The sequence below is a fragment of the Indicator indicator genome, chromosome 22 (assembly GCF_027791375.1).
Source record: "Indicator indicator isolate 239-I01 chromosome 22, UM_Iind_1.1, whole genome shotgun sequence".
In the NCBI taxonomy this organism is placed as follows: Eukaryota; Metazoa; Chordata; class Aves; order Piciformes; family Indicatoridae; genus Indicator; species Indicator indicator.
The window spans coordinates 7,910,623-7,926,142 of record NC_072031.1 but is presented as its reverse complement, the minus strand read 5'-3'; the positions used below and the strand labels follow the sequence as shown (position 1 = coordinate 7,926,142).

General features: G+C 44.8%; 1 protein-coding gene across 1 annotated transcript in view; it reads right to left on the bottom strand.

Moving 5' to 3' along the window:
* Nucleotides 1-332: 332 nt before the first annotated feature.
* The window catches only part of ABCC1 (ATP binding cassette subfamily C member 1), a 42,683-nt gene continuing 27,495 nt past the window's right edge, over nucleotides 333-15,520 (bottom strand). Inside the window, exons 21-33 of the mRNA XM_054391306.1 lie at nucleotides 14,488-14,532; nucleotides 12,732-12,816; nucleotides 11,583-11,721; nucleotides 10,488-10,695; nucleotides 9,212-9,522; nucleotides 8,199-8,398; nucleotides 7,583-7,709; nucleotides 7,172-7,273; nucleotides 6,039-6,185; nucleotides 5,043-5,201; nucleotides 3,848-4,014; nucleotides 2,923-3,117; nucleotides 333-1,790 (exon numbers count right to left, since the gene is read on the bottom strand). Of these exons, the coding sequence (XP_054247281.1) occupies nucleotides 1,682-1,790; nucleotides 2,923-3,117; nucleotides 3,848-4,014; nucleotides 5,043-5,201; nucleotides 6,039-6,185; nucleotides 7,172-7,273; nucleotides 7,583-7,709; nucleotides 8,199-8,398; nucleotides 9,212-9,522; nucleotides 10,488-10,695; nucleotides 11,583-11,721; nucleotides 12,732-12,816; nucleotides 14,488-14,532 (1,994 nt within the window). The 3' untranslated portion in view covers nucleotides 333-1,681. The remainder of the gene's footprint in view (nucleotides 1,791-2,922; nucleotides 3,118-3,847; nucleotides 4,015-5,042; nucleotides 5,202-6,038; nucleotides 6,186-7,171; nucleotides 7,274-7,582; nucleotides 7,710-8,198; nucleotides 8,399-9,211; nucleotides 9,523-10,487; nucleotides 10,696-11,582; nucleotides 11,722-12,731; nucleotides 12,817-14,487; nucleotides 14,533-15,520) is intronic.

The following is a 15,520-nucleotide window of genomic DNA, read 5'->3' as shown; positions in this document are numbered from 1 at the left end:
GACTGGCAAAAGTCAACCCAAAGCAGCAAGATTCAGCAGTTTCCAACAGCTGTTCAGTTGCCTCTTTACCCAGGTGAAGAGTAGGTAATGGTTTCTGCTGGACAAGTGTCTAAGATACTGAAGGTCAGTGCCAGCTGCCACACTGGTGCTCAAGTACCAGGAAAGAGGCAATTTTTCCCCTCTACCTTCTCCAGACCTCACTCTGCTAGTCTAAGCAGTACCAATCATTTGTATTTCCAAAGCAAAGCCCTGGCTGACACAGCTAATCCTTTGTCAAATACTAAACAAGGCAGGACACAGCACCTTATCTTTCAAACAATTGTTTACTGCAAGTTGGTTGCAAATATTCATACAGTCATTACAAAAAATACCAAAGAAAATGTCAATCTATTCCATTTCAGAGAGTCATAATTTACAAAAAAATAAATAGCTTTACTCTAAAGAAGACAATTGTCTAGTATTAAGGTCAGCTATGTCATTGACAGAAGTCCACATTCTCAGAGCACTGAGTATTTGGGTCCTTCTGACTGAAGTTTACCTTCCCTCCAGCATTTTCCTTGAAAATAAGACTAATCAGAACATGAGAAAAGTAACTTTTTCCTTCCCACAGAAAGCTGAACATTCAACACAGATGTTGCAAATGAGACTCCATTGCTAATTGCATTGTTAGGCCCCTCTGACACACAACTTCAAAACAGAACTTTTTTGTTTTAAACAACTGTTACAGAACAGCTTCCCACGAAGTCTGCCAACAGCAGCAGCATGAAGGGCATGGTTCTTGGGTATAAGGCTAATGGTCCTTGTGGCAGAGCTCTGACTAAAGCACAGACCTGCCAGAGCCTGGGGATTACAATCCATGTCACACCCAGCCTGCAACCACTGCTCGGGCAAATCCTCACTTCCCAGCCTAAACCCCACAGGCATAACCAGGATGCACCACCCAAGCCAGAATTCCTGAGTGAACTGGGGGTGAGATCAGGTCCCCCTGACTGCTGCACCAGTTTGGTTTTGGAGTGATTGTCATTCTGGACGTCCTTAAATACTGCTTTCAAATTGGCTGTGCTTTTACACATCAGCACCACTGTCACACTGCAGTGAGCTTGCTGCTGTACACTGTAAACACATGAAGCCTTGAGGACAATGTGTCAAAGCATTAACCATGTACAGGAGAACTTCTGGCACACAGCTTGTTGCACAACAAGAAAAATCTTTGGACTATATATGCCACAAATTGTTCCAAGTGCATCCCACAACAGATGGCTCAAATGAGGAATCAGCAAACAAGCAACTAACTAACATTTGAAAGGTGGTTTAGACAACAAGGAAAAAAGAGGGGGCTTCAGAACACAAGAGCAGACAAAAGGAAAAAGCTCTTCTGACCTTCTCTGGTGAATCACACTGCCTTATATTTGAGCATAGAACAACAGATTTCAGGCAAAAATGAAAAGTCTCTGGAGTGCTTTGCACAGTGTATGTGCTTCTCCTAAAGCAGGCTAAAATCAATACTAAAAAGAATAAAAGAAAGAAAAAATATTGCATTTTTTTGTTACTTCCATCACCAAGCTCTGGATGACTCCACTGGGACTGGAACTGAACTGCAGGGCTCACACCAGCTCAGGGGAGGTTACAGTTCTCTGTGTCAGTCTTCCTCTTCCCCACAGCAGCTAACCAAGTTCAAGTGCTACACCAAGCCTGAATCTTTGGCCATGCTATAGAAAATGCCCTTTTCCTGAATTAGGTGATCTGGGCTACCACACTCCACCACTTCTCCTCTGTCCAGGACTAAAACTCTGTAAAACAAGGAAGAGAAAAACAAACATGTTACAAGAAGATGCAGAAATCCAAGGCAGATGCACACAGACAGACAGACACTGACCATAGTGCAGCCATTACATGCAAGCAAAGGCAGTCCAAGGCCTGCATGAATGGCCAGAGGTTCTCAACTGTCCCTCCTAAAACCACTGCAGATGGTTTGCCTGCCTGCTCTGTTTTTTATGTAGCATGTTTACCCAGGCACTTGCAGGCAGCCATGAGACGTATTGTGCTCCAAGTCAGCCAGAAACTAAATGGGCAGCACTTCTTGTTCAGGTCAGTGAGAGCCCCTAAGACCTTGTAGGATCTGCCACAACCTTCCCATACACTGTACCACACAATACAAATGCAGACATAGCTCATGCAAAGCGAAGGTGTCACTGGAATGAGGAAGTTTACAGAGCAAGCTACCACTGTCAGTTAAAGCTCTGCCTTCAGCTACCTTCACTAACTGGCCAGGCACTGCAGAGATGGTCACGAAGCCCTGGGCAGGTGCTGCTGCATGGAGACTGCCATGCTATGCCACAACTGGGTGTTCATCTGGAGGGAGCACTGCTGGAGCTGTACCTGGCACAGGTAACACTCCCATCTCTTAAAAACCTTATCACAGGTCACTTTGTTCTCTGTCATTCTGTGATGAAATGGACAAGAGAGCCTAAATCTAAAGTTATTGCCCTCAGTCACATCTCTAGAAGGCAGCTGAGGATGAAGGATGCTCCATGAACTACAACCAGAAGTGATGGAAAGAGAAACATTGAGTAAATGGCAGACAGGTGCAGAACCTGCCCTTTGAGCCTTATGCTGCCTGTGCCTAGTTCAGGGTATGAGCCCCCTAAAGCTCTGATGTCTCTTCCAGCTGTGCCTAAATCAGGGCAACATCCTGGCCTGGCCTGCCTCACCTTCCTGGTTGGCCTGGACAGGAATGGCAGAAGAGCAGCACAACAGAGGGATCAGAGGAGCTACCCAGGCCAGGCAGAGCCATCACACACACCTCACCCATCAGAACAGAGATTCCTGAGAGATGGCTAAAAGGCCCTGGCAAACATCTAGCTAGCACAGAGATGCTCACTGCAGCAGAGCACAGTGCAGGTGCTGATGCAGATCCCTTACCTTTTGTAGTCCATGATCGTGTTCAGCCGATGTGCTATCGTTAGTACAGTGCACTCCTCAAACTGAGACCTTATTGTTGACTGTATCAGCTGATCTGTTTCAAGATCAACAGCAGCTGTGGCTTCATCTAGAACCAGGATTTTGGACTTCCTGAGCAGAGCTCGTGCCAGGCACACCAGCTGGCGCTGTCCCACACTGCAGATGGGATGGGAAGGTGGGGAAAAGTCATCAGAGGAAGTTTGCAGAACTCATTTTACAGCCTAGTAATTGTTTGCAAGAACTCCTCTAAGCTACAGGTGCCAAAAATCCAGCAAAAGAGATAAGGTCCCTCTCACCACTTGACTGCAAAGCACCTAACAGCATCTGAAATTACATCCCCCTCACCATGAAGTCTTGGAAATATAATGGGGTAAGATTCTACAAATGGTTTCAGCATAACTGCATCAGACTCACTCCCTGAGTCAGTGCAGTTTGAGGACTGGACTCTGAGCAGTTTTTGGAGGCTGAACACAGATGCCTGTAGTGGTACAAAAAGCAAGCTGCGAGAAGTCACATTTGCTGGGCAGGAGCCACGGTCTGCCCAGAGCATCCACTGCCATGGAAATTCTTTCCAAGACTGCCCAAGCTGTCAAACCAAGTGTTTCTTAAATTACTTAACATTTCCAAATCTGAGTTTAGAACATGTTGAATGTAACCCAGATGGTCAATTGCCTGGCTGCATGGTGAGAATTCCCCAGCTCCCTTCCCAAAATCTCAGAGGGCAGGAGGGGGTTAGCCCCTCAGTGCTTCAGTGCTGCAGGCTCTAGCTGCACACTGTCCCAAGGGAGCTCTAAGGTTTCTGGAAGCAGCAAGTCCAGCTGCACACACCCCCTCTCAGTTTTCTAGTTCTTGTGGCAGTTTTCACCAGCAAGGTTATCTGACCTACCTGAGGTTTTCTCCACCTTCAGCACACTCATGATTAAGTTTATCAGGAAGGGATGATACAAAGTTTTTCAGGTGAGCCAATTCCAAAGACCTCCAAATGTCTTCATCAGAGTGTTGGTCAAAAGGATCAAGATTCATACGCAGAGAGCCAGAAAACAATATTGGATCCTAGTCACAGGTAAGGACAACACACAGAGAACGTGGTAAGATCTCCAAAACTACCTCTTAGGTACTGAAAGGAAAAGATGTGGTTGCAAATAAGCTCATCTGCTGGGCTCAGGAATGAGACCTCACTTTTTCCAGCAACAGCATGATATTCTCCCCTCACCCTTATTCCTCTTGGGAGCCTGACCTGTACCCTCTACAAATTCTGTCAACTCCAGACCTTTCCATGAGTCAGTAACTCATGAATCCAGAAGGAAGGGGCAAGGGGGAAAAAACAAAAACAAACCACAAGAAAAAAAAAAAAAAAAAAACAAACAAACACTACCACAGCAAACAAACCAGAAAAACCCAGTCAAGTTTCTTTTTACTCCCCAGCCAAGCTTCTGTCAGCAGAGGCAACTAAGGCCAACTTTCCACTTGTTTGGAATTACACCATCCAAAAATCTTCAGCTGCAGTATTCATTAAATGAATGTGGTTTTTTTTTCTTGGACATGGAGAACACTACTTTGGAAATATTTTTGACCCATTCGTGTCAGGCTGATGCAAAGTGGTCAAAAGGATAAAGCAAAAGTCCTCCCCAGACTTCCAGAAGTGGTGGTGCCCAAACCTCTTACTGTGTGCTCACTTGTTTATGCCAGTGTGCTGCAGCGGTGATTTACATCAACACATTTCATGATCCTACTTTGACTTAGCACAGGCAGGCAGTAAAAGTTACACAGCAAGAACAAGACAACTTGTGCAAGTCCAGTGCTTGTAAAACTCTTACTTCCATTTGGTTTGGACTATCAAACCCACAGCTGCCTGGCTGCTTCTCCTCTACTGGCCAGAAGAGCAATGGTCCCAGTTAACTAAGGGACCCAGCTGAGTGTTCAGCTGGGATCAGATCTCCCCACTCAGGCTCAGCTCTCTACAGCAATCAGCATGGGGTGCTGACAAAGCCCATGAGTCCAGAGGATTTGCTTCCACATCACAACTCAGCATTTGTTATGAGTTCTGGTGACAGAAGGATTTGGCTCTTTTCTGCATGTACCTGAGGGATGATGGTGATCTTGAATCTTAAGTCATGGAGTCCTATCTTTGCAATATTAATTCCATCAATAATAATTTCTCCTTCAGCTGCTTCATTAATCCGAAACAAACCTAAAGTAAGTGAGGATTTTCCAGCTCCTGTTCTTCCAACTATCCCAATCTGTTGGGAAGAAACACAGGAACAGCTTATTCAGGGGAAGACTTAATGCATTTCCAAGCATCTATCTGAAGCTAACATGTTCACAAGGTTGTTATAGTTGTCGTATTTGCTGGGCTATCAAGACCCCAAAACAGCATAACAAATTGAGGCTGATGAAATAGGAAGAGAAATCAGTGGATACGGAAAACCATGAGCTACAGCAGTCAAACCTGCAATTTAACCACTGAAGTTTCCATATTTCTAGAAGCACAGATGGAATTGGGCAGAGCAGGCCAAGGTTTCCTGCTTTGGTTGGTTCATGCCTCACAGTCATAATTACTGAGTTGACATCTACCTTGTTGCAATTAAGAGCAAAAGTACAGAAAAGCACTTGGCTTCATGCTGCACATTTTACTTCCCACTCAGACTGAAATCTTCACCCAATTGTTGTTTGTTTGTTTTTAATAACTAGAAGAGATCGCTGCTTTGGTTTGTTATCTCTTGCCACCTGCCCTTTCTAACCACTCTGGGGGAAGTACTCTGCCCATAAATGTAGGTTAAAAGAAATAACATTTCCTGGTAGCGGAAAGAAGACAGCATAAATCTCATTTACTTGTGGAACCAGACCACGAGACACCTCATGAGTCCACCTGCAATGTATCTTTACCCCATGATGCAGAACACAGCCTGAAAACAGTCAGAGCCCACTGCATCTGCCACTCACAGTAAGACTGATTCTACAGAAGCTTGTCTCATTCTTAACAACCCAAGACACTACAGAACAGGGTTAAACCTCTCTTGGGCTTATGCATGCAGACTTGTAAAACAGCAACTCAACTATAAATTCAGGTTCATTACCTTCTCACCCCCACTGATGGTAACATTGATGTTTTTCAGAACCAAGTCCAGGTCTTCCCGGTAACGTAAACCATAGCCTCGGAACTCCACCTTCCCCTCCTCAGGCCAGGTGCTCGCTGGGGCTGTTTGTTCAATACTCCATTCAGCCTGGAAGAACCACACAGACAGGTCTGGATCTGACTCTCCTTCCATCAGGCATGGGCTCAGAGGGCTCAAACAAAGCAGTTAAGGAAAATTCTTGTTAAGTGTGTGATTTGCAAAAGGAACCGTGGTGGTGATGGGGAGAAAGGAAAAGAGCTGCCCCAAGGCAAGAGGACACGTTACATGCAGCTAAAAGCTTTGCTACTCCATGTCCCACTTGCTGAATCAACTTTCCTCTGCAGCACACATTGAGATAACCTGCTTGTACACCCCCGCCACAGCAAGGAAACTGTTGTGGAAGCCATGCATGCACCCAGAAGCAGTTTAAAGTAAGACACAAACACTAAAATATTAACAAGCTGGCAAAGTAAACAGCTGCTGCCTCAGCCTCTGACAGAGCGAGAACACACTGCTAGTGCCAACCAGAAGGGCTTTGAACTGTATAAACACAGGTCTACCAGACCCCCAGGAAGAATCTAGGAAGAGTCCTCATGAGGTTTGGCTGCAAAAATAGTCACTCAAACCAGGTTCAAGTGACAGGCATGGCAAAGAGAAGTCACAGCAACCTCTGTTCCATAGCCAAAAGGGGCACAGTTACAGATGAAATGAGTTGTTAGTTGATTTGAATCAAAAGAATTGTAAAACCTCTTGACTCCCCACAGTGAGCAAAATGAAAAGCACAAAAAAATGTAATGTGTAAGCACTTAGGAAACTAAAACATTCATACAGCTCCAGTGCTTAACCCAGGGCTGAACAGCTCATTTCCTAACCAAGACTGTAGGTATCAGCAGTTACAGCTCAAAAGCACCCCCAGGAACTACCAAGACACAGCCTGTTCCCTGAGGGAGGACACCAACAGCACCAAACTCTACCTCACCCCTCAGCTCAGAGGACATGCTCAGCTGCACTCTCTAACCCATGCAGTCAGGCTGTGGGCAAGACCTGAGAAGAGGGCACAGCCTCCTACAGGAGGAGTGGACAGCTCAAAGTACCTCCTTCTCTGTTTCAGCATATTCTTTGACTCTTTCAACAGCAACAATGTTGGTCTCCAGCTCAGATGACATGCGAACTAGCCAGTTCAAGTAGGCTGTAATCTGCAAGAAGCAAAGAAGTGTAGAAGCAGTTTACACTGAATACCTTACCTGCAATAAAAACACCAGAACTACCACAGCACTCTAAGTTCATGGAATGCATAAATACAGACAGCACCTTGGCTAATCGGTGCTGGACAGGAGAAAAGTCCAGATGCTAGGGCATGAGCCAGCCACATCTCACACAAGCAAGGCACAGAAGGAACTTCTCATCATCTTTCCAGATGGTATTTGTAGTTATTATTCTCTTCCTATGTTCATTATATTAGTTTTCTCTTCAAAGGCAGTCTGTCACACAAAAGTAAAAATTACCTGCAGCAAGTAAGACACCGAGAGGCCAACCAGTCCTGCACTGAGCTTGCTGCGGGCAATGACTGCAAAGAGTGCAGCAAAGAAGATAATACAGTTCCCCACATACTCCAGACGGACAGCCAGCCACCTGCAAGACAGACAAATGCAATGCACCTTTCTGGTCATTCACCCACAGAGAATTAGGAATATGGCCAACCAATGCTCTGTCACACATCTTGTTTTTTGAACAGGTTAGAAATATGGCATCTGCATACTGCCAGTGACACAGGAACTGCAAGGTATTAGAGGTTCTGCTCCAGCAGTAAGCAAACCTGGGGGGCATCCAAAATCAAACAACCTTCTGGGTACACAAATGCCTGTCTTAGTTCAGAAGCCAGTTGTGGGTCGTTGGGATGAGTGAAAACTTTTAAGAAAGTATTACCCAGAAGTAAGGCAGGAACTCTTAGAAAGAAAAATTCACAAGTAATCTTCATTCCATAACAGGAGTTTAGGCAAAATACCTGCAAAACAAATCTATCCACACAGGCTTCCCTACCCGGAACTACACTGAGAGCTGTGACGGATGAGCAGCACAGGCAGGAGAACCACATCCTCCCACATAACTGCCTTTCAGTACCTGTTAGCAACAATGCTTGGATAATAAGCTTTCTGGTTTTCATCCACTTTCATGTCGTTCTGCTTTATGAAACGTTTCTGCTCCTGGAAGGCTCGGATGACACTGACTCCCAGAAGGGTCTCGTTGAAGTGAGAATACACAGGGGAGCGACTGACGGACTCGAGGCGCTTGAGCTGGCGAGAAGTGGCCACATAAAACCTCTGCAAATGAGAGTGTGAGAGTTACAGTAACGTCTAGACTGCATCTGAAAAGGCACAGGGAACCGTAAGAGTTCCCTGCCATTGGGCTGTTAGTTAGAGATTCACCTGGTGTGCTGTAACCTGTAACCTGCCTTCTCCAGCATATCTAGGCCTGAAAACAGCAGTGCATACACACTCTGCTGTCTTTACACAGCCACCAATCAAACCAAGGCATCCAATACTCATCTTCTCCCCTCTGCAAGGTTATTTCAACACTGTAACACGCACATCACTGTCTTTAAGGTTTACTAATGGAGTTTGATAGACTCACTAATTCAGGAGCCAAAAGTCAAAACCCCCTCTCCTCTTACTAGACTTGTAAGAATAAAGCAAGAATGAAGCAAGCACACCCTTGCCTATGCAAGACAGGAGTGAAAGGCTGTCATCATTCCTCTTGCACTGTAAACTATTCTAACACCACCTCAGCAGTGCACACAAACCCCTCTCAAGGCTGCTCTCTCATCTGTGAGGGTTAAAAAAGCCCATTCCTTTTCCATAGTCATGCTCTGTGCTTCAAGCAACACAAAATTTCCCTCAACACCTAATGGCTTAGGTATTAAGGGATTATTACCTTCTGCACAGAAGGCATTCTGCACTCGATAACAGAAGGAAATGCTCTGCTAAACCATGCCAAGCACAGTCACTCAAGCATGACTCAAGTCAAACACATTAAAATCCATCCCAGTGCAAGGCCAGGAAAGAGCTGTCTTAAATAACAGAGGATGAGTCACTGCTGTGTTGGTCCCAAAGCCCCCCAGGTAAAAGCCCCCCTACCTGTACAAACAAGTAGACAAGTCCCAGAGGTGGAATAATGACAGCAGCTGTAGGTGTGACCAGCAGAATGATGATACAAGCCCCAATCACATTAAATGTTGAGCCCATGAACATCTTAATGATTGGTGGAATGGTGGAGTCAATGGTATCTATCTCCTTAGAGAAACGGTTCACCAGATTCCCACTGGGTGTGCGTTCAAAGAAACTCATTGGAGACCTGAGGACATTGTGCAGCAGGTTGAGGTGCAGGTGTCGTGAAGCAAATATTCCCCCAATTGAGACTGCCATCGAGTAGCCAAAGACAGCACAACCTAGAAAAGAAGATTTGTTTTTAACTGCTTCCACCTGTCACACAAAACATTATCCTTCATTTTGCCACCACTTCTCTAGAACAACAAACCTGAGAACAGGAATAAAAAAAAAAAATAAATAAAGCAGTGAGAGGGGAAAAAAAGAGAAAGAAACAAAAAAGCCCAAATCATGTCTCTCACAGAATAAGTTGGTTTTCCAATATGAAATTTTGTGTAATATTTGAGCACTTTCCTTGAGTAAAGACCACTGAGTTTTAAGGTGCATTTAGTTTGTACAGAAAGCTTCTTGTGGCAGTTCTGAAGTGAGGTATTTGGGATGTTAAGTTTCATGGCAAAGAAACTTGCACCACAGAGACAAAACATAAAAAGCCACTGAGCTGGCCTCTCTGGGGTGACTTGGATGGACCCAGTGTTCAAGGCCAGGTTGGATGAGGTCTTGAGCAACCTGGTCTAGTGGGAGATGTCCCTGCCCACAGCAGGGGAATTGGAACTGGGTGATCTTCAGTGTCGCTTCCAACCCAAACCAGTCTGTGACCCTGTGACCCTCAAACAATCCATCACCAGCCTACACAGCCCAGCCAGGCCGTGGCTGCATGAAAGGCAGCACACCTGTGGCCTCCTGTGACAAACTGTCCCTGCCAGCTGGGCTAGCCTGGTTCTTTTACAGCCCGAGGTACCACTTCCAGAGTCAGACATTTTGTCACCAACTGCTGGACTATCAGCCCCTGCAAACCACTTTCCTTCTTGTTTCATACAAACAAAAGAAAACTACCTTCACTAACTGAATAATTTTATAGGCTGGTTTGCTTGCCTTTTGGGGGGGTTATTCACCCAGTTTTTATATTTCCTCAAAAAGAAAAAGAAACCACACTGAAAGCAAACTGGTGCTGAGTTCTGGGATGCAAGGTTACCAAGAGCATTAGAAACTTTCTGAACCCACTCATCTTAAAATAGACCAAGCAAACCTTGAGAAACTCCCAGTGCTCCATACACGCTCAGTCTGACGTTTGTGTAGCGCTGTGTCCCGTTGATAACAGGATCATCTGTCCACAAACTTAGCCAGTAGTTAGAAGCCAGGGAAGCCACATGATTACATATAAAGAGGAAAATACTCAAGAAAGATATAAAGAGACCAATTGCTCTCATGTACTCCCAGTACACCACTGCCTTTACCTGAAGACAGAAAGGGAAAAACAAAATTTAAAAATAATGAATTTCACAGATTAAGTTTCAAACCCAGCAATTCCCTCCTCTTCAATCCCTATTTAAAGCAAATGTCCCTGCAACAGGCCTCAAAACCATAACAGTTGCACTCTGGAGAGCCAGTGCTTGGGAACACAAGCATTCTACGGAGACAAGCCAAACCCAACATCCCTCCAGGGCAGGCACACATCATCCTCCCTTTGTCCTCCAAGAAAAGGGATGGGTAGGGAGAGAGTTGCCTGAACTAACAAAGACCACTGGCAGCAGAGCCAAAAACTTCACTGAGGAGTTCCAGCTTTTGGCTTTCTCTTTTTACTACAGGATTTCACAGCCTTTAAGTAAACCCTTGCTCCACCCAGCTCACATCCTATGATCTATCTTTAACCAGAGGATTCAAGAAACACTGCTAGAAGTTGTAACTGCCATTTTCCCAGGAATCTCACTTCCAGGTTTCTCAGAAAGCCCTGGGTATTCCAGGATTACATACTTGTGTCTACAATGGAAACTTGGCTGAAAAGTCAATTCCAGCTCCTTTGCTTAAGTGCAGATTTCATTAGGTCACCTAATTTGTCACAACTTCTCTCCAAGGAATAGTTGCAAGGTCTTTCATTTCTTTGTTTTAACTTTGATGTGGTCAGGCCCATCCCTTTAAACAAAGGCTTTGGTGTCAGCACCCTTTGTGCACACAAACCTGGGGCTCAGCTTGAGGAACAGAAGGCACAGCAACAGTTCCATGAAGTACTACACAACAAGCAGCAAGCCTGAGAATCCACTCAGACCTCTTTCAGCCCAATTACACAGTGTTTGGAAGCCATTTTCTTCTGAACCCAGTGGGAAGAGTGAACAGGAGACCTTACCCTCCCAGTCTTCGCTGTGTCAGCCTCCATCAGTTTCCAGGAATTCTTTTCAGCAAGCGGCTTCTGCAGCTCTGCTGTGCTGCTCTGGTGCTGGGACTTCCCCGTGTCTCTGCTGTACGTTGAAGAGTTACTGAGCTGCCTGCTTGAAGACATTTACTTTTCAGTTTTAGCATGACAAGGTGCTTACTTCATGAAGAGATATCAAGAGTGCATGGGTCCGTGTCAGTAGCTTGTGTTATTCTGGTGATAATCCATCTCCTAACCAGCCATCACCATCAGGCCAATGTTACTAGTGCTTCCCTCCTCCCTTCAGTCCACTCCAATCCAATCCTCCCTGCTAGCATTCGTTTCTCAAGCACTCACCTCCAGCTCCAAGTAACAGCAAAGCCAGCCAAAGGAATCTTGGCTGAGCAATCAAGGAAAAATGCTTGGTGATAACCAACATCAGCCTTTACAAACTATCATCATATACAGTGCAACTGCTGGAGTGCAAAGAGGGTACCTACAATGGCATCAATATGGGCAACTGCACTCCCAGGTACTCATTAGCTTCCAGAAATGCAGTATCGCTAGAGCACCCCAAGAACAGGGCATAGACAAGGAGACTGATTTTAGGAAGCAATAATCAGAGTGATTGCCTTTGGTTTCTCTCAAGCATAAAAGCAGCTGTACTGGGTCAGACTAAAGGTTCATCTAGCACTTCTGAGAGCAGTCAGCTGCATAAGCAGTGGGAAACCATACAAAACCTGGACTAGTCCATACTATATTTGCTACAACACAACTGTTTCCTCCCAGGGAAAGAAGGGCAGCAGCAGAGCTCTATGTGCAGATGTGAATGAGCAACAGCCTGTACCAGCAACCGAAGCAGGGCTGTAGTCTCAGAGGTTCATTTGCCCAGCTGCTAGCAACCAGGGAGACTGGAATCCAGGGACAGCTATCACACAGCATCTGAGCCCAACTAGAGGAGGGATCCACCCTTGTTTGTACACAGATTTCATCCTCACTAGTAAAACCTCCATCCTGCCCAGCCAGAGATGGGAACAGGATGGGTTCATTAGGTGCTGTGTTTGTGTGGGAGCACTAAGTGCCTGTGATTTATGTGGCTGCAACATGCACTAAGTAACAACAAGAGAGAAAAAGAGACTACACCTGTGCATCAGCTTTCCAGGGGCTTCATTCAGAAGGACTCCATTTTCTACAGGCCTTCCTTCCTTTACAGATTGAGTATTTGTATCTGGGAGGAGTGAAAAAGTAAACGTGTGAAGAGTAAACAAAAAGATCCAAAGGTTTCATTTCACTCCTAAATGCCAGGTGCAGCCCTACTGTGCAAAAGAAGAAACACACACAGGCATTAACAGCTAACTGACCAGGTGAACAGATCCATTTAGCTCCAGCTGAAACAGAACTGGTTGCCAAGATGGTGAACATTTATTTTTCTACCACATGTAGATCAGTAATAGCAATGTGATATAATTCTGAGGACATACTGGATATTAAAGCATGCAATACCAAGTCACACTGTGACTCACTCTGTGGTTAAAGCCTAAATGATCCAACCAGTCCTTTTCAAACCACATCTTCTGCAGTTAATTATAAATAATTTTCATTTCAGAATATGATGAGAACACATTCTAGTAAATGATGAAGTGAAGCAGGACGAACAGAAGGCATCTGCTATTCACTTTGAGCACAACTGAGCAGGAAGCAACACGCAGAAGCCTCATGTTTGTAAGCAGCTAAAGGCATCAGGTTAATTTAGGTATTTCTCCAAGCAAAAAGAAGTCTTGTTATCCCACAGCACACACAGGACAATGTCTAAAACACTTCACAAAACCTGTCAGCTTGAAACGTTAAGGTTTCTTCTGAGCAACTTCATTCAGTGTGCCATGAGTCGAACTTGTAGGTTCAAATTATTTCAGCCTTTTCCTGACACAAACCAAAGGACTGACTCCTCTAAAATTAACTGCACCTTTTCAAAAGGTAGGTGGGAGAATTGATGTAGCTCTAGAGTCTGAAGTTTTCATGTTTGTATACAGAAGCAAAGAATATGCATAAACCAGTTCACAAACACTGCAAGCACTGATTGAACATAAATCTGTTTTCAACCTGAATGGGTCCATGACTCTGAGAACCCAAAGCTAAACTGTTCAGTGCAGACTAGAAGCAGAAAAAAGGAAAATGTAAAAAACTGCTCAGTTACTTAGTTCTTATTTTTAAATGACAGCAAAGCAATAGGGACTGCTGGTTACTTGAAACACTCGCAGCATTTCTTTTGAAGGGCTCCCATATGCAGTTCAGCAAGCATTCCAGTGTCAGCTGCCTCAGAGCAGCACTGCAGTTCTAAACCCACACAGACAAATAAACCATCCTGCCCTAGCAGCTCTCAAAGCTAGTTTCATGCTGTAGGCCACAAAGATTTCCTGCTTATACTGCATTTACCTATTGAGAAAAAAAGCATGGTCCAGACTGACACAGTAAATCTGATCTCTGCACCCTGAGCACAGCTTGCTAACAAGGGCTCTCTGAACACCGTGCCCAGAAATGAGAAAAGAGAACAGCTCTGAAACATTCAACACTTCTGAGGAGAGAAAGGACCTTTGGGGCTCAGTCCTGAGCAGTGACTCTCAGGATACTCACTACACTCTTAAGTCCAGGGCACATCTTTAAAGTTTATGTAGCTTCTTCATGGAAGTGTTTGAGATAAAGAACTGCTGCCAATGAGTTATCCACACACCAACTGTTGTGGCATCACACTAACAAGTATCATGCAAACCAAGCAGACACCTTCTATGATGCAGACAGAGCTCTTTTAACAAGGATTCAGTCTCTTGTAAAGGAGGTGCAGCTAGTCATACTACTCCAACACAAGCACTGATATAAAGCTACATGGCCAAAAAGCAGTTACCTGTTTCCAGAAGCTGAATCGTTCCTTCTGAAGAAGGCTCTGAGTCTAGAAGCACACGTAAGTGACTTTTTCCAGAACACGCCCACTGTTCTCAACATTTACAAACACATCCAAGCAGCACAACCTAAACCACTGAACCATAAATGCCTGAGGCAGGAAGAAATCCACTGAACTGGACTTCTTTTTAACCCCAAGCTTCATACACAGTCAAACAATGACAACCTTGAGGACAAAGAAACGATTCAAATCAGATGGCTACAAGCAAACAATCAAGAAGCTTCCTTTGTTTCAAGACATGATCAATGAAAAGATACTTAAAAAAATTACTCCTCAGTGGCCTCATATTGACAATGACAAGAAAACCTCACTCTACAGCCAACTACCATATGGATTTTCCCCAGTGGTGGTGATGAGACCTTATCCAAGAACCTTAAGGTTAAAGCCACGAAGCATCATGCTTCCAGCGTGGCAGCTTCTGTTTGCATGGCTATTTCTCTCCTCCCACAGCTCTGCTATTCTGCCTTGCTTTAGTCATACAACCACAATGACAGAAGGAAAGCTGTACTAGCACAGGTTTACTTAGTTCTACCTACTACGTAGTCCCCAGCCATTACCCTGCATAGACAGATGAGTAAGAAATAGTGACACACTTCACTCTTACAAGTATCTTGACAACCTAGCAGCACTCATCCTGAATCTGCCCTTTAGGGGAGAAGCTGCAAATTGCTTCTACTTTAGGAGAAAAAGAGTTGAGAATTTTGCTAGAGGTAAAATGAATTTAAGAGAAAGTCAGGTTATTTCCTGGCCTAAACAGGTGTTGCCTGAATTACTACTCAGGTTCAGACTCCACAACACTTGGAAAAGAGCCTACACATCTCAATGTTTAACTCTTGCCTTCCAAGCTGGGGATGAGATGCAGCACACTGCCAGCAAGTAACCCTCAGGATTCCCAGTGGGAGAGAAAAGCTTGGAGGCAGTGAGGAGCAAACTCACAGCCAAACCCCAGAAGCTGAGTAGGAGGAAAAGCTTTTTT